Genomic DNA, 22,500 nt, shown 5'->3' on the forward strand with positions numbered 1-22,500 from the left:
AAAAAATACATCTTTAACATCAATATTTATGGAACATGTCCACAAAAAAATCTAGCTGTCAACACTGAATATTGCATTGTTGCATTTTTTTCCTCAGAGTTTATGAACTTACATTCATATTTTGTTGAAGTATTATTCAAAAAATAAAGGATTTTTGAATTGTCGCTATTTTTAGAATATTTAAAAAAAATCTCACGTACCCCTTGCCATACCTTCATGTAACCCCGGAGGTACACGTACCCCCATTTGAGAACCACTGGCCTAGACCAGCAACCGGCAACCCAAAATGTTGAAAGAGCCATCCATCCATCCATTTTCTACCACTTATTCCCTTTTGGGGTCGCGGGGGGCGCTGGCGCCTATCTCAGCTACAGTCGGGCGGAAGGCGGGGTACACCCTGGACAAGTCGCCGCCTCATCGCAGGGCCAACACAGATAGACAACATTCACACTCACATTCACACACTAGGGCCAATTTAGTGTTGCCAATCAACCTATCCCCAGGTGCATGTCTTTGGAAGTAGGAGGAAGCCGGAGTACCCAGAGGGAATTCACGGGGAGAACATGCAAACTCCACACAGAAAGATCCCCAGCCCGGGATTGAACCCAGGGCTGCAGGACTTTCGTATTGTGAGGCAGACAAACTAACCCCTCTCCCACCGTGAAGCCCATATTGGACCAAAAATACAAAAAACAAATCTGTCTGGAGAAGAAATCAAAAACATTTTACATACAATTAGTGTGTCATGAGATATAAATTGAATTATGAGGACTTAAAGGGAACTAAATGAGCTCAAATATAGCTACAAATGAGTCACAATGATGTAATATGTACATATAGCTAGCCTAAATAGCATGTTAGCATGGATTAGCTGACCAAATATGTCTGATTAGCACTCCACACAACTCAATAACATCAACAAAACTCACCTTTGTGCACTCATGCACAACGTTAAAAGTTTGCTGGACAAAATGAGACAGAAAAAGAAATGGCATAAAACACGTCTTAGAACGTCGGAGAAAGTTATACATGTAAACTAGGGGTCACCAACGCGGTGCCCGCGGGCACCTGGTAGCCCGTAAGGACCAGATGAGTCGCCCGCTGGCCTGTTCTAAAAATAGCTCAAATAGCAGCACTTACCAGTGAGCTGCCTCTATTTTTTAAATTGTATTTATTTATTATCAAGCTGGTCTCACTTTGCTCAAATAGAATTTGAAAATCCAAGAAAATATTTTAAAGACTTGGTCTTCGCTTGTTTAAATAAATTCATTTTTTCTTTTTACTTTGCTTCTTATAACTTTCAGAAAGACAATTTTAGAGAAAAAATACAACCTTAAAAATGATTTTAGGATTTTTAAACAGATATACATTTTTACCTTTTAAATTATTTCCTCTCTTTTCCTGACAATTTAAATCAATGTTTAAGTATTTTTTTTGTTGTTGTAAAGAATAAATACATTTCAATTTAATTCTTCATTTTAGCTTCTGTTTTTTCGACGGAGAATATTTGTGAAATATTTCTTCAAACTTATTATAATTAGAATAAAAAAATGATTCTGGCAAATCTAGAAAATCTGTATAATCAAATTTGAATCTTATTTCAAAGTCTTTTGAATTTCTTTTAATTTTTTTATTCTGGAAAATCTAGAAGAAATAATGATTTGTCTTTGTTAGAAATATAGCTTGGTCCAATTTGTTATATATTCTAACAAAGTGCAGATTGGATTTTAACCCATTTAAAACATGTCTTTCAAATTGTAAAATTAATCTTAATCAGGAAAAATTACTAATGATGTTCCATGAATTCTTTTTTTAATTTTTTCAAAAAGATTCGAATTAGCTAGTTTTCCTCTTCATTTTTTTCAGTTGAATTTTGAATTTTAAAGAGTCAAAATTGAAGATAAACTATGTTTCAAAATTTAATTTTCATTTTTTTCATGTTTTCTCCTCTTTTAAACCGTTCAATTACTGTAACTGTTTTTTTCATCATTTATTCTCTACAAAAAAAAACATCTGTAAAAGGAAAAAAAATGGTCGACGGAATGACAGACAGAAATACCCATTTTTTTAATATATATATAGATTTATTTATTAAAGGTAAATTGAGCAAATTGGCTATTTCTGGCAATTTATTTAAGTGTGTATCAAACTGGTAGCCCTTCCATTAATCAGTACCCAAGAAGTAGCTCTTGGTTTCAAAAAGGTTGGTGACCCCTAAAGTAAAAAAAAATACGGTGAGTTCAAGGACCACCAAAATTAGTAGGACAAAACGGCGCTCGCCAAATACTTAAATCAGTGAAGCATGTTTAATGTAAACAGTGTGCTTTATAACAATTAGTGAGGTTTGTGTCATGTTTGTCCTCCTGCAGAAACCATTTTAAAACAAAAAATATGTTTTTTCGTCTCATCGTTTTCCATTTTTCATATATTTTTGAAAAAGCTCCAGAGAGCCACTAGGGCGGCGCTAAAGAGCTGCATGCGGCTCCAGAGCCGCGGGTTGCCGACCCCTGGCCTAGACTGACTAAGTAGCTACGGTAGCAAACTAACTCACTAAAAGCAACCATCATAGTCTTTTTTTTTTTTTTAACCTACTTACAGTCTCAATCAAAAGTTTACATACACTTGTAAAGAACATAATGTCATGGCTGTCTTGACTTCCCAATCATTTCTACAACTTTTTTTTTTTGTGATAGAGTGATTGGCGCACAGACTTGTTCACAAAAAACATTCATGAAGTTTGGTTATTTTATGAATTTATTATGGGTCTACTGAAAATGTGAGCACCTTAGATTTTTTTTTTGTTAAAATAAAGCCAACAATGATTGTGGTGCCATTTATTTAGAAAAGTATCAAAAAGTATCGAAATACATTTTGGTACAAATATGTACCAAAGTATTGGTATTGGGACAACACCACTTTTTAACAAACTAGATTTAAAATGAGTCATATTGTACGGTTATGGGTATCAAAACCATTTATTTATTTTAAAGTTGTCCTTGCAAGTGCAGAAATTGACGCGCATTTTTTAATAGATTTAAGAGGTTGTAGTGAAATCTATCATCTGATAAACAACGTTTCTGTAGAAAATGTGTGTAGAACACACAAATGTGATGAATTGTGAAGGAAATGAGTAGTAACGACAGAAAGCGGAAGTGCAGCATACAAGTTGAACTTGTTATGTTTGGGCACGCATCACACCTACCTGAAACGGAAGATGGCCTAGTTTAGCGTCCTGTGATGATTGTGCTCACATTTTTGCACAACTACAAAAACACACCACGACATTAAGTACACCTGCACAATAATCCAATGTGTAAGACAAGATGATGTAGTGTTGCAATCAAAAAGTTGTGTGGCACAGCTCGAATTGCAAACACTCACTATCAGTGGGTGTGTTGCATCGCGTGGAATCTACTAAAACTAGTCATTATTGGTAACAAGAGCCAAAGTGGTGCATTTAACCAAGGTTTTTGTTGTGCTGTCGTGGAACATGCAGCACACAACTACAAACCCCGTTTCCATATGAGTTGGGAAATTGTCTAAGATGTAAATATCAATGGAATACAATGATTTGCAATTCCTTTCCAACCCATATTCAAGTGAATGCACTACAAAGACAAGATATTTGATGTTCAAACTCATAAACTTAATTTTTTTTGCAAATAATAATTAACTTAGAATTTAATGGCTGCAATACGTGCCAAAGTAGTTGGGAAAGGACATGTTCACCACTGTGTTATGTTACCTTTTCTTTTAACAACACTCAATAAACGTTTGGGAACTGAGGAAACTAATTGTTGAAGCTTTGAAAGTGGAATTCTTTACCATTCTTGCTTAATGTACAGCTTAAGTTGTCGGATTTTAGGCTTCATAATGCGCCACACATTTACGATGGGAGACATGTCTGGACTGCAGGCAGGTCAGGAAAGTACCCGCACTCTTTTACTACGAAGCCACGCTGTCGTAACACGTGGCTTGGCATTGTTTGGGAAATTGTGTTAGATGTAAATATAAACGGAATGTAATGATTTGCAAATCCTTTTCAACCCATATTCAATTAAATGTACTACAAAGACAAGATATTTGATGTTCAAACTCATAAACTTTATTTTATTTTGCAAATAATAATTAACTTAGAATTTCATGGCTGCAACACGTGCCAAAGTAGTTGGGAAACGGCATGTTCACCACTGTGTTACATCACCTTTTCTTTTAACAACACTCAATAAACGTTTGGGAACTGAGGAAACTAATTGTTAAAGCTTTGAAAGTGGAACTTTTTCCCATTCTTGTTTTATGTAGAGCTTCAGTCGTTCAACAGACCGGGGTCTCCGCTGTCGAATTTTACGCTTCATAATGCACCACACATTTTCCATGGGAGACAGGTCTGGACTGCAGGCGGGCCAGGAAAGTACCCGCACTCTTTTTTTACGAAGCCACGCTGTTGTAACACTTGTCTTGCTGAAATAAGCAGGGACGTCCATGATAACGGTGCTTGGATGACAACATATTTTGCTCCGAAACCTGTATGGACCATTCAGCATTAAAGGTGCCTTCACAGATGTGTAAGTTACCCATGCCTTGGGCACTAATACACCCCCTTACCATCACAGATGCTGGCTTTTGAACTTTGCGCCGTTATCAATCCAAATGGTTATCTTCCTCTTTGTTCTGGAGGACACCACGTCCTCTGTTTCCAAATATAATTTGAAATGTGGACTCGTCAGACCACAGAACACCTTTCCACTTTGCATCAGTCCAATTTAAGTGACTTCGGGCCCAGAGAAGCCGGCGGCGTTTCAGGATATTGTTGATAAATGGGTTTGGCTTTGCATAGTAGAGTTTTAACTTGCACTTACAGATGTAGCGACTAACTTTAGTTAATGACAGTGGTTTTATGAAGTGTTCCTGAGCCCATGGGGTGATATCCTTTACACACTGATGTCGGTTTTTGATGCAGTACCGCCTGAGGGATCAAAAGTCCGTAACATCATCACTTACTTGCAGTGATCTCTCCAGATTCTCTGAACTTATTGATGATTCTACGGACCGTAAATGGTAAAACCCCTAAATTCCTTGCAATAGCTCGTTGAGAAATGTTGTTTTAAAACTGTTCTACAATTTGCTTACAAACTGGTGACCCTCACCCCATCCTTGTTTGTGAATGACTTAACATTTCATGGAAACTGCTTTTATACCCAATCATGGCACCCACCTGTTCCCAATTAGCCTGCACACCTGTCGGATGTTCCATACAAGTGTTTGATGAGCATTCCTCAACTTTATCAGTATTTATTGCCACCTTTCCCAACTTCTTTGTCCTGTGTTGCTGGCATCAAATTCTAAAGTTAATGATTATTTGCAACAAAAAAATGTTTATCAGTTTGAACATCAAATATGTTGTCTTTGTAGCATATTCAACTGAATATGGGTTGAAAATGATTTGTAAATCATTGTATTCCGTTTATATTTACATCTAACACAATTTCACAACTCATATGGAAACCGGGTTTGTATAATCTGTACCTCCTTTTCTTGACAATATAGAAGCAGTATCCGGACAACAAAACATATTTTGTGTGCTGAGACACCCACCGTGTGCCGAAAACAGATCCAAAAACAAACGCCATTTAGAAAAAAACACCAACATTGGTAATTCTGTTCAAAAAGTCCATGCAGTTAAAGCGGCAGAAACCTACGCACACATGCCAAAGAGCTATTATTGACAAAAGGTACCACTCAGTAGGTTTCTTGAAGGTAGTAAAGAAAATACAAATGAATATTTTTATTTATAAAGACATTGTACTCACCTTTAAATATGTCCGATTATACCCTGAAGGTTAATTTCCGGGAAAACGTTTAAAACAAGGACTCTTTTCTTTTACAAGGATTGAAATGCTGTTTTTGTTTTTATGTACAAAACCCAAAATTAGTGAAGTTGTCACATTGTGTAAATGGTAAATAAAAATCCTTTTCAGCCTATATTCAATTGACTAGACTGCGAACACAAGATATTTAACGTTCGAACTGAAAAACTTTATTTTTTGCAAATATTAACTCATTTGGAATTTGATGCATGCAACATGTTTCAAAAAAAGCTGGCAAGAGTGGAAAAAAAGACTGAGAAAGTTAAGAAATGCTCATCAAAAATTTGGAACATCCCACAGGTGAACAGGCTAAGTGGGAGCAGGTGGGTGCCATGATTGAGTATAAAAGCAGCTTCCATGAAATGCTCAGTCATTCACAAACAAGGATGGGGCGAGGGTCACCACTTTGTGGACGAATGCGTGAGTAAATTTTCCAACAGTTTTAGAACATCTCAATGAACTATTGAAAGGAATTTAGGGATTTCACCATCTACGGTCTGTAATATCATCAAAAGGTTCAGAGAATCTGGAGAAATTACTGCACGTGAACGATGATAGTACAGACCTTCGATTCCTCAGGCGGTATTGAATCAAAAAGTTGGCACAGAAGAATTTTTACCACTGTGTTACATGGCCTTTCCTTTTAACAACACTCAGTTGACGTTTAGGAACTAAGGATACCATATTTTGAAGCTTTTCAGGTGGAATTATTTCCCATTCTTGCTTGATGTACAGCTTAAGTTGTTCAACAGTCCGGGGTCTCCGTTGTGGTATTTCAGACTTCATATTGTGCCACACATTTTCAATGGGAGACAGGTCTGGACTATTGACAAGCCAGTCTAGTACCGGCACTCTTTTACTATGAAACCACACAGTGGCTTGGCATTGTCTTGTTGAAATAAGCAGCGGCGTCCATGATAACGTTGCTTGGATGGCAACATCTGTTGCTCCAAAACCTGTATTTATCTTTCAGCATTAATGGTGCTTTCACAGATGTGTAAGTTACCCATCCCTTGGGCACTAATACACCCCCATACCATCACAGATGCTGGCTTTTGAACTTTGCGCCTAGAACAAACCGGATGGTTATTTTCCTCTTTGGTCCGGAGGAAAAAACTGTCCACAGTTTCCAAAAACAATTTGAAATGTGAACACAGAACACTTTTCCACTTTGCATCAGTCCATCTTATATGAGCTTGGTTCCAGCGAGGCCACCGGCATTTCTGGGTGCTGTTGATAAATGGCTTTGGCTTCGCATAGTAGAGTTTTAGCTTGCACTTACAGATGTAGCGACCAACTGTAGTTACTGACAGTGGTTTTCTGAAGTGTTCCTGAGGCCATCTAGTGATATCCTTTACACACTGTCACTTTTTGATGCTGTATCATGTGAGGGATCCAAGAACCGTACTATCACTTACATCCAGAGATTTCTCCAGATTCTCTAAACCTCTTGATGACATTACAGACCGTAGATGATGAAATCCCTAAATTCTTTGCAATAGCTCGTTGAGAAATGTTGTTCTTAAACAATTTGCTCACGCATTTGTTCATTAAATGGTGAACCCTCGCCCCATCCTTGTTTGTGAATGACTGCTTTTATATCCAATCATGGCACCCACCTGTTCCCAATTAGCCTGTTCACCTGTAGGATGTTCCAAATAAGTGTTGGATGAGCATTAGTCAACTTTCTCTTTCTTTTTTGCCACTTGTGCCAGCTTTTTTGAAACATGTTGCAGGCATCAAATTCCAAATGAGCTAATAGTTGCAAAAATTAACAAAGTTTTCCAGTTCGAACATTAAATATCTTGTTGTTGCAGTCCATTCAATTGAATATAAGTTGAAAAAGATTTGCAAATCATTTTTTTCTGTTTTTATTTAGCATTTACACAACGTGCCAACTTCACTGGTTTTGGGTTTTGTATTTTTAATACCCTTCTGAATGGTAAACTCTGCAATTATGATTCCAATTGCCGGTTAATCTTACCAGAAGGATCTGCGGTTTCAGATAAATAATACAACATGAGAATAGATAATATAATAATCAATATTGGGGGGATCAAACACTTAAATGCTATTTTTCGGTTAATGAGAAGCGCCATATAAATCTAATGCATTATGATTTATTATTATTAAAAGTTAACTGTAAACGAGACAACACATGAAATAAGTTACATCGCTTTGATATGCTTAAACATCTTTTTTCAAAACTGATCCCTGCTGTGGAGTAGCTAGCTTCATTGTTGTCCATGAAGACTGCATAGTCGTGACGTTAGCATGCAAGTCAGATTACGTTGTAGAGCAAAGCTGCGGCTAAAGTGACCAGGGTAAGCGAAGACGAGCACACGGACGAGGACGATCCAGACTCGCTGAAGGGTTCGGTATGTCTGAACATCCACCGGCCCTCCTCGTGGAGACCCTGCCGGTCCAGCTCGGGTCCCAGCAGCCTGCGAATAGTCTCGTAGTACGTGTTTAGCCACTTGAGCTGCAGAGAAACAGGAAAAAAAATTGTCCTTTCGGATCTCTCTCTATCTCTATCTCTATATATATATAAATATACATATATATGTATATACATTAATCGATGTTGTTCCCCAGGGTTGGCAACTCAAACCAATTTTTTTTTTTGTCCCTGTTTCTAGTTTTGTGTGCTTGTACTCACGTTTTAAACCACGCTGCTAAATGCAAAGGTGACAATGATGTTCTTTAAAGCAGTTTTTCCTAACCGTAAGGGTTGCCAAAAAAAAATAGTTTTTCAGCTAAGCTCCGTACTCAGTTGTAATACACTTTTCCACCACTTGCAACATTAAAAACAAACAAATGAAGTCTGTAGCTCAAGTCAAAGAGAAGTTCCTTAAGCACAAAAATTATGACTAAACTGTTAGAGCTATTTCTATTTTTTTTTTTTACATTTTTTTCGGGCAATTTACATTTCACAATATTTATTATTACATTAGTTACAATGTATTTTTATTTCATTATTATTATTTTTTTTTTAATTAATCTATTTTTTTGTTTTTTTATTTTAGCACTGTAAATATTGAATATATATTAAAATCAAGAGTAAGATTACTATTTCAGTGTAAAGTTTTGAGTGGCACCTGGGCTCTTCTGTAGTGGAAAATGTGGGTCCCCAAGTCAAAAACGGTTTAAAAACTCCACCCTAGAGGGCAGCTAAAATTTACGTGTTTCTCAGCTGTGGTTTGTTGGGGCCACAGTGGCACAGTTGGGGACGGCGTGGCGCAGTGGGAGAGTGGCCGTGCGCAACCCGAGGGTCACTGGTTCAAATCCCACCTAGAACCAACCTCGTCACGTCCGTTCTGTCCTGAGCAAGACACTTCACCCTTGCTCCTGATGGGTGCTGGTTGGCGCCTTGCATGGCAGCTCCCTCCATCAGTGTGTGAATGTGTGTGTGAATGGGTAAATGTGGAAGTAGTGTCAAAGCGCTTTGAGTCCCTTGAAGGTAGAAAAGCGCTATACAAGTACAACCCATTTATTATTTATTTATTTACTCAGTTGCAATACAATTTCCCACCACGTGTGGCAGTAATGACAGTATCAAACAAACAGAAGAAGTCTGAAAATAATAAAATCATAGAAAAGTTTCTTAAGCGCAAAAAATATGACTCAAGTGGTGAAGCTGTACTTCCATTTGCACTTTAATTTTAAATAAAAAATATGGATTATTAAATGTAGTTAGAATGTATTTATTGGTATTATATTATTTTTATTTAATTTATATTTAATTCATATATTTATTTATTTTACTACTGCAATTATTGAATAAGATTAAAATCAAGAGTAAGATTACTAATTCAGTGTAAATATTTATATTGTGTATGTATAGTGTAAATATTTGAGTGGGTCCCGGGCTCTTCTGTAGTGGAAAATTAGGGTCCCCAAGTCAAAAATGGTTTAAAAACAGCCCTAGAGGGCAGCTAAAAAATTATGTTTTTCTCAGCTATGGTCTGTTTGGGCCACAGCTGTACTCAGTTGCAATACACTTTCCCACCAGTTGTGGCAGCAATGATAATATCAAACAAACAGAAGAAGTCTGGCGATAATAAAGTCATAGAAAAGTTTCTTAAGCTCAAAAAATATGACTAAAGTGGTGAAGCTGTACTTTCATTTGCACTTCAATTTTTATTGACAGTTTATTCAAAAAACGTATTAAAATATTTAAAATCATTAAAGGTAGTTAGAATTCATTGTATTTCCGCAGCCATAGACCTTTGAGTCATACAACTTAGCATATGAAACATGCTGATTATTACCATGCTATTGTTAGCACACATGTATTGTGTTAGCATTTTCATGTAAACATGCCACTTTTTCAGGGTAGCTCTGTGGCTCATTTTTGTTCCGATACACCTAAAACTCACGGATTTAGACACTCGGCACCATCTAATAAGTACGGCGGCTCCTCCAAGGCACAGATAGCAGACCCATCATAATTTCCGCGGGTATTTTTTGTATAATATAATTTTTATTGTATTTATATTTAATTAATTTAGTTATATTTATTTATTTTACCACTGCAGTTATTGAATACGAATACAATCGAGTAAGATTACTAATTCAGTGTAAATATTTATATTGTTCATACATAGTGTAAATATTTGAGTGGGCCACAGGCTCTCCTGTAGTGGAAAATTTGGGCCCCGAAGTCAAAATGGTTAGAAAACCCTGCCAAGAGGGCGACAAAATAATACGTGTTTCTCGGCTGTTTGACAATACCAAACAAACAGAAGAAGTCTGGAGATAATAAAGTCATATAAAAGTTTCTCAAGCGCAAAAAATATGACCAAATTGGTCAAGCTGTACTTTCATTTGCACTTTAATTTTTATTGACTGTTTATTAAAAAAACGTACTAAGAAATATTTATTATTTTGAATTTATTTATTTGTATTAATTTTATTGTATTTATATTTAATTAATTTAGTTGTATTTTTTTTTTTTACCACTGCAATTATTGAATAGGAAAAAAATCAAGAGTAAGATTACTAATTCAGTGTAATTATTTATAATGTGTATATATATAGTGTAAATATTTGAGTGGCTCTTCTGTAGTGGAAAATTTAATTGACAGTTTATTCAAGATAGATATTAAAACATATTTATTATTACATTTATTTCAAATGTATTTATTTGTATTTTATTTTATTTTCTGTTTAATTGATTTAGTTATATTTATTTATTATACAACTGCAATTATTGAATAAGATTAAAAATAATAGTAACATTACTAGAGTTGCTATACTCCTCTGTTGTGGAAAAGTTGGGCGCTGAGGTCAAGAAGGTTAAGAAACTCAGCTTTAAAGAATATATTTTCAAATGAATATAAGAGAAGCTCAAAAAGAAGCTTTAAGAGGAAGCCAGCACTGATGGAATCTTTCGAGGAAATAAAAGTGTGACTTTTGTGGCAAAGGAGATTTAAAAAAAACGACGAATCGTATGCATTTTTTCAAATCAGATATGATCATTCATGACTAAATTACCTGGACGGAGCTTAGAAGAGAGGTGTCAATCAACTTCCTGTCATAAGGCACCAAGGACACTGTGTCAAAGGTCAAGTAGTCATGGCCGTACTGTAGGAGGAAGAGACAGCAGCTGTGAGCAGACCCATTAGCAAGCACAGCATCATCGATAAGAAATGACTCAAGGATCAATCACCTTCGTACGGGCGGGCACTACCACGGCAACGTCTTCGATGCGGATGCCAAAGTCATTCTCCTTGTAATAACCAGGTTCTGTCAACAACGGTTGCCGTTAGATATTTTAATTCCTTTTAAATCACATAAAATCAATAAAGTAACTTACTTTCTATGACTAAATGTTTTAGTTCTTTCTGTTTTTTTAAAGAAAAAAATGTACTGTATGGAATGGCATACCTTTTACACTTTATTATTATCCATTATTGACACAAATGTTATATTATCGGACTTTACAAAAATTTTTTGGGGTCAAAATAAAATTAAACACAAATATATCTTCTTTACTTATGATGTAAAGGCCTACTGAAATTAGATTTTCTTATTTAAACGGGGATAGCAGGTCCATTCTATGTGTCATACTTGATCATTTTGCGATATTGCTATATTTTTGCTGAAAGGATTTAGTAGAGAACATCCACGATAAAGTTTGCAACTGGAGAAAAGCCCGGCCTCTACCGGAAGTCGCAGACGATGACGTCGCAAGTGTGATGGCTCCTCACATATTCACATTGTTTTTAACGGGAGCCTCCAACAAAAAGTGCTATTCGGACCGAGAAAACGACAATTTCCCCATTAATTTGAGCGAGGATGAAAGATTTGTGTTTAATGATATTGATAGCGACAGGCTAGAAAAAAAGGAAAAAAAAAAAAAACGAGATTGCATTGGGACGGATTCCGATGTTTTTAAACACATTTACTTGGATAATTCTGGGAAATCCCTTATCTTTCTATTGTGTTGCTAGTGTTTTAGTGAGTTTAATATTACCTGATAGAGATGCGCGGTTTGCGGTCTCATCCGCGGAGTCCGCGGATAAACCGCGGATCGGGCGGTTGACATGACGAAAAAATAGATTTTAATTAGATTCGGGCGGGTGGTGGTTGAACCATCCGTAAATATTTGATATACATGGTTCTGGGATCGGTATTCTTTGCCATTCAAAGAGCCATTTACGACCCGTGTCACAAAGCGAAGAAGACAATAGGAGACGCTATTATTCTCTTGAACGACTGCCGGCAGTCACCCACATAATAAGTATTAGGGCGTGCTATGAAGCCATTGGCTTTGTCTTCTTCTACAACATGTACGATCTGCTTGTCAAACCAGCAACATGTTGTGTGTGGTTTCTGCAGCACACGACTACAAGGCATACTGAGTGACACAGAGTACACTAATGGTTGTGATATAAACAGTTTTAACACTCTTAGTAATATGCGCCACGCTGTGAAGCCACACCAATTAAGAACGACAAACACATTTCGGGAGAACATCCTCACAGTAACACAACATAAACGCAACACAACAAATACCCAGAATCCTTTGTATTCATGACACACTGTCTATTTTATACACCCAGCTAGCAGCGGTTTATGTAGCTCTGTGAATGGTAAAGGCGGCCGACCTCTGATATGTTTCAGCGGGCGGTTGGCGGGCGGGTACGGTCCAGTTAAAATGTTGGTTCGGGTGTACGGCGGGTGGATGACGACTCTGGTAATGCGGTCGCGGCTGATATAATTGCCTATCCGCGCATCTCTATTACCTGATAGTCAGAGGGGTGTGTCCACGGGTGTGTTGACGCCAATGGGTCACGGGTGTCAACGGCAGCTGTGCGGACGGCACACGCTCAGCTGATATCCGGTAAGTGGCGACTTTTTAACCACAATTTTCTCACCGAAACCTGCTGGTTGACATTCGGTTGGGATCCATGTCTGCTTGACCGCGCTCTGATCCATAGTTAAGTCTCACCTCCAGGAATTTTAAACAAGGAATCACCGTGTGTTTACGTAGCTAAAGGCCAAAGCTTCCCAGCTCCATCTTTCTACTTTGACTTCTCTATTATTAATTGAACAAATTGCAAAAGATTCAGCAACACAGATCTCCAAAATACTGTGTAATTATGCCGTTAAAGCAGACGACTTTTCGCTGTGTGTGTGCGTAGCGCTCATACCTCCTAAAAACGTGTGACGTCTTGCGTCCACGTCATCATTACACAACGTTTCCAAGACGGAACTCCCGGGAAATTTAAAATTGTAATTTAGTAAACTAAAAAATCCATATTGGCATGTGTTGCAATGTTAATATTTCATCATTGGTATATAAACTATCAGACTGCGTGGTCGGTAGTAGTGGGTTTCAGTAGGCCTTTAAAACAAGGTACCAAGAACATTTTATACAATTTTCTAAAAACCTATGCAAAGGAAAAATGCCTATATTATGAGCTGTGACAATCCATAACTGTGATGAGGCCCTTAATGAATACATGATATGAAAATAAACACGTTGTTTTACACTATCATTTTAAATAAAATAAAAAAACAGTACCACATTTTTTTACAGTAAAAACTGCCAAAAAAAGCAAAAAAAACAAAAAACAATGGTACTGTTTTTTCCATTTACTGTAATGTGTTGTAAAAAACACCATAAATTTTACAATAAAATTCTGGCAAGTAAGCTGACAGTTTTTGAAGTAAAACACAGTGGTACTGTTTTTACATTTCCGGTAATATGTAGTTAAATAAACAAAAAACAATGGTTTTGTAATAACTTGTAAAAAACAAACAAACAAATTAAAAAAACTTGTAAATTTTACAGCAAAATTTTGATAACTGAGTGGTCAGTTTTTTTACAGTGTGTGTGAAAAAAAAAAATCAGATGCAAAGGGAAAATTTCTATAGTAATAGCTGTTATAAGCCATAACTGGGATGTGGCTCTGAATGAATGTATGAAGTGAAAATAAACATGGTAATGTTTTACACTGTATCACTCTAAATTTAAAAAAAACAATACCACATTTTTATGGTAAAAAACTGCCAGAATTAAAAACAAAAAACAAATTATACTGTTTTCCCATTTACAGTAATGTGATGTAAAAAAACACCATAAATTTAACTAAAAAATTCTGGCGAATAAGCTGACAGTTTTTGACGTAAAAAAACACAGTACTTTTTCTCTATTTCCGGTAATATGTTAAAAAAACAAACAAAAAAACAATGGTACTGTTACTCCTCTTCTGGTAATAAATTGTAAAAAACAAACAAACAAACCAACGAACAAAACTTGTATATTTTACAGCAACATTTTGGTAACTGAGTGGTTGTTTTCTTTTACAGTGTGTGTAAAAAAAAATTAAATGCAAAGGAAAAATTCCTCTTTTATTAGCAGTTATAAGCCATACCTGTGATCAGGCCCTTAATGAATATATGATATGAAAATATACATGTTGTTGTTTTACACTGTATCATTTTAAATAAAATAAAAAAAAAAAAAACAGTACCACATTTTTTTTACGATAAAAAACTGCCAGAATTAAAAACAAAAACATTGGTACCGTTTTTCCATTGACAGTAATGTGTTGTAAAAAACACCATAAATTTTACAATAAAATTCTGGCAGGTAATTTGACAGTTTTGCAAGTAAAAAACAGCGGTATTGTTTCTACATTTTCGGTAATATGTTGCTAAAAAATCAAAAAGAAAAAAACAACGGTACTGTTTCTCCTTTTCCGGTAATTAGTTGTTAAAAACAAACAAACGAAACTTTGATTTTTTACAATAAAATTTTGGTAATTGAGTGGTCAGGTTTTTTTTTTACAGTGTGTAAAAAAAAAAAAAAATCAAATACAAAGGTAAAATTCATATATCCTTAGCTGTTATAAGCCATAACTGTGATGTGGCCCTTAATGAATATATGAACTGAAAATATCAATCAATCAATGTTTACTTATATAGCCTTAAATCACGAGTGTCTCAAAGGGCTGCATAAATAAACAAAATAAACATGTTGTTTTTTTACACTGTGTCACTCTAAATTAAAAAACACAGTACCACATTTTTTTATAAACTGCCAGAATTAAAAACAAAAAACAATGGTACTGTTTTTCCATTTACAATAAAAAACACCATACATTTTACAATAACATTCTGGCGAGTAAGCTGACAGTTTTTGAAGTAAAAAAAACAGCGGTATTGTTTCTACATTCCCGGTAATATGTTGCTAAAAAAATAATAAAATAAAACAACGGTACTGTTTCTCCTTTTCCGCTAAAATGTTTTAAAATAAACACACAAAAAAACAAAACTAAACAACAACAACAAAAAAACAATGGTACTGTTTTTCCATTTACAGTATCGTGTTGTAAAAAAACACCATATATTTTCCCCAAAAAATATGGTGGGTTTTTGACAGTTTTTGAAGTAAAAAAAACAGTGGTATTGTTTCTCCATTTCCGGTATTATGTTGTTAAAAATACAAACAAAAACCAAAAACAAAACAATGATACTGTTTCTCATTTTCTAGAAATATGTTGTAAAAAAAAAAAAACGACCCCAAAAAAACAAAAAAACTTGTATATTTTACAGTAAAATTCTGGTGACCAAGTGGTCAGTTGTTTTAAAGTGTTTTTCAAAATACAATAAAATGCAAAGGCAAATTAATATATTATTGGTTGTTACAAGCCAGAACTGCAATGTGGCCCTTAATGCATACATGACCTGAAAATAAACAAATACTTCAATAAAGTCTCACCTATAGATGTAAACATGCCTTCTCTAAAGGGGATGTTGTTGCCCTGGAAACCAACTGGCCCTGGAAAATAAAATATTAAATTCAATAAATTAATTTTAGTGCCTTGGCATTCTGTATGACATGAAATATAGGAAAAAGGGGGCCTTACACTCATGAACTCCGAAATAATTCCCGACACCGTGGCCCGTCCCGTGGCCGTAGTTGAGGCCCACTTCCCACAATGCTCTGCGGCCCAGCATCTCCATATTAACACCTGAGAGCAGATTTTGTAAACAGTCTGGCGGAAACTCAGCGCGCCAACAGCGCCCTCTGGTGGTCGACGAGATAGTAGCTTCGCGTTATAGACATTATATACCTCTGGTTCCCGCAGGAAATATGGTTCTTGATATTTCAATATTCCCCATAAGCACCCGAGTAAAGGCTTCCTGGTAAAAAAAAAAGTATAGTCTGGATGTTACAAAAGTGTTAAAAATGGTGGTGTGGATGTGTTTACCTTTTGCATAGCAGTGGGCGTGCCCCAGTGGACCGTCCTGGTGACGTCAGTGGTGCCGTCTCTGAAAGTGTGCAGACGAGTGATGACATGGATCTACATTTAGGAGGTTGTGGAGGTCCTCAGTGTGTTGTGACTCACAGATATTGACCACCAGAGTCCACTAAGTACATCTCATCTGCTGTCAGCTTCCTGTTTGTTTCCACTGTGGGGCTGCAGCGTGCAGAAACAGATGATATGACGACATCTCGTACATTAAAGTATATATCTTACTACTGCACAATGTCTTTTGTTCTTATTGGACTCACAAACAAGTGCTATTTTACACATTTCAAAATATATAAAAAAAAAATACAAATGTAGTAGTAAAGTACAAACCCTGTTTCCATATGAGTTGGGAAATTGTATTAGATGTAAATAAAAACATAATACAATAATTTTCAAATTATTTTCAACCCATATTCAATTGAATGCACTACAAAGACAAAATATTTGATGTTCAAACTCATAAACTTTTTTTTTTTTTTGCAAATAATAATTAACTTAGAATTTCATGGCTGCAACACGTGCCAAAGTAATTGGGAAAGGGCATGTTCACCACTGTGTTACAACAGCTTTTCTTTTAACAACACACAATAAACGTTTGGGAACTGAGGAAACTAATTGTTGAAGCTTTGAATGTGGAATTCTTTCCCATTCTTTTTTTTATGTAGCGCTTCAGTCCGCGGCCTCTGCTGTTGTATTTTACGCTTCATAATGCGCCAAACATTATCGATGTGAGACAGGTCTGGACTGCAGGTGGGCCAGGAAAGTACCCGCACTGTTTTTTTTTACAAATTCTAAAGTTAATGATTGATTATTTGCAAAAGAAAAAATGTTTATCAGTTTGAACATCAAATATGTTGTCTTTGTAGCATATTCAACTGAGTATGGGTTGAAATGGATTTGCAAATCACTGTATTCCGTTTGTATTTACATCTAACACAAATTCCCAACTCATATGGAAATGGGGTTTGAATTTCAATTTAATTAATTGACGTTCTTGTGAATATTAAACAAACACACAATCTCCATTTATACCCGGTAATACAATATTTAAAAAAATAAATAAACAGATTAAAAATTACCATTAGTTGAATCAACACAATCAAAAGTACCGTAAATGATCATAAAAACACTTATTTTATATGTATCAATGAAAAAATAATTTAGTTTTTAAATACAAAGTTAATAAATTAATTGAAAGTAAGAAAAGTACTAAGTAAAAGTAAAAAAAAGTCATACAATCAGAAAAATAAAAAATTGTAAAATATAATTAAAATACATATGTTTAAATTCCTGCGATGAGGTGGCGACTTGTCCAGGGTGTACACCGCCATCCGCCTGAATGCAGCTGAGATAGGCTCCAGCGACCCCCCGTGATCTCAAAAGGGACAAGCGGTAGGAAATGGATGGATGGATGTTTAAATTCCTACGATGAGTTAGCGACTTGTCCAGGGTGTACACCGCCTTCCGCCAGAATGCAGCTGAGATAGGCTGCAGCACCCCCCGCGGCCCCAAAAGAGGCAAGCAGTAGAAAATGGATGTTTAAATTCCTACAAATAGGTGGCGACTTGTCTAGGGTGTACACCGCCTTTCGCCCGAATGCAGCTGAGATAGGCTCCCGCGACCCCAAAAGGGACAAGCGGTATGAAATGGATGGATGGATGTTTAAATTCCTGCGATGAGGAAGCGACTTGTCCAGGGTGTAGCCCGCCTTCCGCCCGATTGTAGCTGAGATGGGCTCCAGCGACCCCAAAAAGAATAAGCGGTAGAAATGGATGGATGGATACATGTATCAATGAAAAAATTATTTAGTTTTTAAATATGCAGTTAATAAATTAATTAAAAAAGTAAAGAAAAGTACTAAGTACAAGTAAAAAGTCATACAATTAGAAAAATAAGAATATTGTAAAATATAATTAAAATACATATGTTTAAATTCCTGCGAATAGGTGGCGACTTGTCCAGGGTGTACGCCGTCCTCCGCTCCAATGCAGCTGAGATACGCTCCAGCACCCCCCGCGACCACAAAAGGGACAAGCGGTAGAAAATGGATGGATGGATGTTTAAATTCCTGCGATGACTTAGCGACTTGTCCAGGGTCTACACCGCCTTCTGCCCTAATGCAGCTTAGATAGGCTCCCGCGACCCCAAAAGGGACAAGCGGTAGCAAATGATTGGATGAATGTTTAAATTCCTGCGAATAAGTGGCGACTTGTCCAGGGTGTACACCGCCTTCTGCCCGAATGCAGCTGAGATAGGCTCCAGCACCCCCTGCGACACCAAAAGGGACAAGCGGTAGGAAATGGATGGATGGATGTTTAAATTCCTGTGAATAGGGGGCGACTTGTCCAGGGTGTACACCGCCGTCTGCCCGAATGCAGCTGAGATAGGCTCCAGCACCCCCTGCGACACCAAAAGGGACAAGCGGTAGGAAATGGATGGATGGATGTTTAAATTCCTGTGAATAGGGGGCGACTTGTCCAGGGTGTACACCGCCTTCTGCCCGAATGCAGCTGAGATAGGCGTGACCCCAAAAGGGACAAGCGGTAGAAATGGATGGATGGATGTTTAAATTCCTGCGATGAGTTAGCGACTTGTCCAGGGTGTACTCCGCCTTCCGCCCGAATGCAGCTGAGATAGGCTCCCGCGACCCCAAAAGGGACAAGCGGTAGGAAATGGATGGATGGGTGTTTAAATTCCTGCGATGAGGTGGCGACTTGTCCAGGGTGTAGCCTGCTTTCCGCACGAATACAGCTGAGATAGGCTCCAGCACCCCCTGCGACCCCAAAAGGGACAAGCGGTAGAAAATGGATGGATGGATGTTTAAAGTAATCATCACAATTTTACTCTATATATTTTTAAGGGCTCTTATTTAGTTTAACACTGTTAGAGAAGTACTAATTGAACAATATATGTATAGTTTTGTAAATACACAGATTCAAAATTCTAATTGAAATGAAATATGCCACTTGGAAATATGCAAATCAGGGGTTTAGACACACCCCAAAATTAAAATGAGCATTCCAACACATTTCTAATTGTTTAAACACATGAATTAGACACCAAGTTTACATTTGTAGCTCATCTATTTCTAATGTTAGAGACAAAAGCTATTACAAGTGGCGGCCATATTTGATTGGCCGGTGTGGCGACCCCAAAAGTCACCGGCGCGGGCGCCCTAGATAAATCGTTTAAGTATGCCCTGAGCTACACCTGTGCCAAATTTGGCGCTTTTAGACAAAAGTGAACAAAAATATCCTGAAAGACCTCCACTAGACCATGTGTGTTGACTTTTTGTGTTGGTTGCAGATTATTTGCGTTACGAGTGGGAAAGTTTGTTTGGACTGGGTTATATAGGTAAATGCTGTGCTGTTTTTTTTAATATCAGCATACAATTCAGGATCATTGACCTGAAATACCCACATTCTCCACAAGATGATTAAACAATTAAAATGTCAGATATTTTAAATTAGACAAGAGGGACCCCATTCGCCAGATTCCTTATTAAACCTGGGACATCTCGCGGGCCAAACTAAGGACAAATTTGGACACCGCTGCTGTGGTGTAAATCCAAACTACAGTAACGTAAAATGTTGGCCCCTGGCAGTAAAAATTAGGTAGTTAGAAATAGTGGGCTACATTTACCGCATTTTCTGGACCGTAATGCACACTGGATATAAGGTGCACTGCCGATGAATGGTCTATTTAGGATCTTTTTTCATATATAAAGCGCACTAGATTATAGGGCCCATTAAAGGAGTCATATTATTATTATTGTTTTTCTATATTGAAAACACTATCTTCTAGTCTACATAACATGTAATGGTGGTTCTTTGGTCGAAATGTTGCATAAATTATGTTTCGTCTTCAAGCCGCTTTCTGACAGTCGCTTCAGGATGCGCCGTATTGTGGGCGGTCTTATTTACGTGTCAAAAGATGTAGCTAACTCTTAAATGACCTTCAGACTTTGCTATGATCAATACCGCAACAGCATCTCCTCATCTGGAAACAACAACACCAGATATGTGTCCCATGAAAAACTGCCCGAACGGAACTCTAATAACTCAAGTTCCTTGGGTGAATAATGTAAACTCACTACACCGGTATGTTTTAGCGCTTTCATGGGGATTTTATTGACAGATATAAGTAAGAACTTTACGCTACTTTATATTAGAAATGGCAACAGCGGAAGATGAATGCCCCATACCAAAAAGATAGAGAAAAAGACAGTATGGCCTGCAAAGGCGGATGCGCGCAATTTTTCAAGATTCGTGCAGATCCCAAATACAGATCAGCAGGTACCAAAAGGTAAGAAAAGTTACTTTTGCATAATATTGCAAAACAAAATAGGCGATAATATGTCTTACCTTATACACACACCATAATAATACTTATACGATAAAGCACATCAAACATTGCAGCCTACACTTATCTCTTATGTTTGACTGCCATCTACACCATGTACCAAATAAAATTGCTTCGAGGTGGGTAAGCTCAACCAAACTTATTCCTTACGTTAGACGCAGCGGTTCATAAGGCGCACTGTCGAGTTTTGAAGAAAAACAAAGATTTGAAGTGCGCCTTATAGTCCGGAAAATACGGAACCGTACCTGTAATGTGCCAGTGCAGCATTGGGTCCACTTGCAGAGATTGTTTCAAAGCTTGGACCTCTGTTATCTTTCTGTTTGCTGCAACAAAACATCTCTTCTTAAAATCACGAAGGTTTTTATGGTTCTACTCACCCGACTACAACTAGACGGATAGACGCACCTGCGACAATGATTGACGTAGGCGGAGGCGCTCAGCTCCGTCTCCTTCCCTGTTGGCACCGTCTTCTCCAGCCACATGAGCAGCTGGATGACAGCCACCGCATCTCTCACCTGGACAAACGCACAGTCTCATCCACGCCGGCAGCTACACAACTCTCGTGTGGTGTTGACAACACACAACGTACGTGAGCGTCCCTTAAGATGCGCTGCTCCGTCTCATCTTTCACCGCTTTGGTGGTCAACACGGGAGAATAGGAGCTGCTCATTAGTTTGTCCTGATGAGTTAATTGTAAACAACAGTTTTTAAAGCACATGCACAGGTAGATAAAGCTGATGGAGGCTGACCACTGCTATCTTCATTGGAAGGTTGCCTACGGCCGTTTACATTACAGGTGTGTCCAAGCTACGGCATCTTCAGTTTGACCCGCGAGACGGAATGAGTTTAAAAATGAATCTGGCCCGGGTGTTTTACAAATTTATTATACATATCTGACAATTTGATTGCTGCAAATTTGCCTTCTTGCGGACAGCGTTAGTAAGTCAAGTCAATGATCATGAATTGTGGGTTGAAGTGCCTTATAGCGCATAATTTACTTATATGACCCAATCCAAACAACCTTCCCTTGTCATGCTCCTAAAAATATGCACCCATTTAAATCCTTTGCAATGCACGATGGGAAAATTGCAAAACACTTATCCATGTTTGAAGCATTTTCGCTTTATGATATTTCTGATTGACTACAAAACTTTACGGAGGTTGTCACGGAATTAAACAAGGTAGAAGTTGAACTTTCATACTCTTGATACCCAGTTATATTAATGATTCATTATATATCCTTTATATAAATTTACATACACCCACACATGTATATATGTATATATATATATATATATATATACACACATATGTATATATACATATGTTTATGTATATATATATATATATATATATATATATATATATATATATATATATATATATACTAGGGGTGGGCAAATTAATGCGTTAATTACGAGTTAACTCATCAATCTATTAACGCCGACAATTATTTTATCGCACATTTGCGTATGTTGTTTACATGCTTTTATTTTGTT

The 22,500-nt window shown here is 37.0% G+C and overlaps 1 protein-coding gene and 1 long non-coding RNA gene across 2 annotated transcripts in view; one reads left to right on the forward strand and one right to left on the reverse strand.

Moving 5' to 3' along the window:
- The window catches only part of LOC133545877 (uncharacterized), a 32,354-nt gene extending 15,480 nt beyond the window's left edge, over positions 1-16,874 (forward strand). The window contains exon 2 of the long non-coding RNA XR_009804933.1: positions 16,606-16,874. This is a non-coding gene — a long non-coding RNA (uncharacterized LOC133545877). The remainder of the gene's footprint in view (positions 1-16,605) is intronic.
- Positions 7,974-22,500, reverse strand: part of xpnpep2 (X-prolyl aminopeptidase (aminopeptidase P) 2, membrane-bound) — a 34,715-nt gene continuing 20,188 nt past the window's right edge. Inside the window, exons 11-21 of the mRNA XM_061891585.1 lie at positions 21,591-21,680; positions 21,407-21,516; positions 21,247-21,324; positions 16,733-16,804; positions 16,595-16,655; positions 16,457-16,526; positions 16,250-16,354; positions 16,102-16,161; positions 11,539-11,615; positions 11,364-11,453; positions 7,974-8,349 (exon numbers count right to left, since the gene is read on the reverse strand). Of these exons, the coding sequence (XP_061747569.1) occupies positions 8,149-8,349; positions 11,364-11,453; positions 11,539-11,615; positions 16,102-16,161; positions 16,250-16,354; positions 16,457-16,526; positions 16,595-16,655; positions 16,733-16,804; positions 21,247-21,324; positions 21,407-21,516; positions 21,591-21,680 (1,014 nt within the window). The 3' untranslated portion in view covers positions 7,974-8,148. The remainder of the gene's footprint in view (positions 8,350-11,363; positions 11,454-11,538; positions 11,616-16,101; positions 16,162-16,249; positions 16,355-16,456; positions 16,527-16,594; positions 16,656-16,732; positions 16,805-21,246; positions 21,325-21,406; positions 21,517-21,590; positions 21,681-22,500) is intronic.

This window comes from Nerophis ophidion, linkage group LG29 (assembly GCF_033978795.1).
Source record: "Nerophis ophidion isolate RoL-2023_Sa linkage group LG29, RoL_Noph_v1.0, whole genome shotgun sequence".
Lineage (NCBI taxonomy): Eukaryota > Metazoa > Chordata > Actinopteri > Syngnathiformes > Syngnathidae > Nerophis > Nerophis ophidion.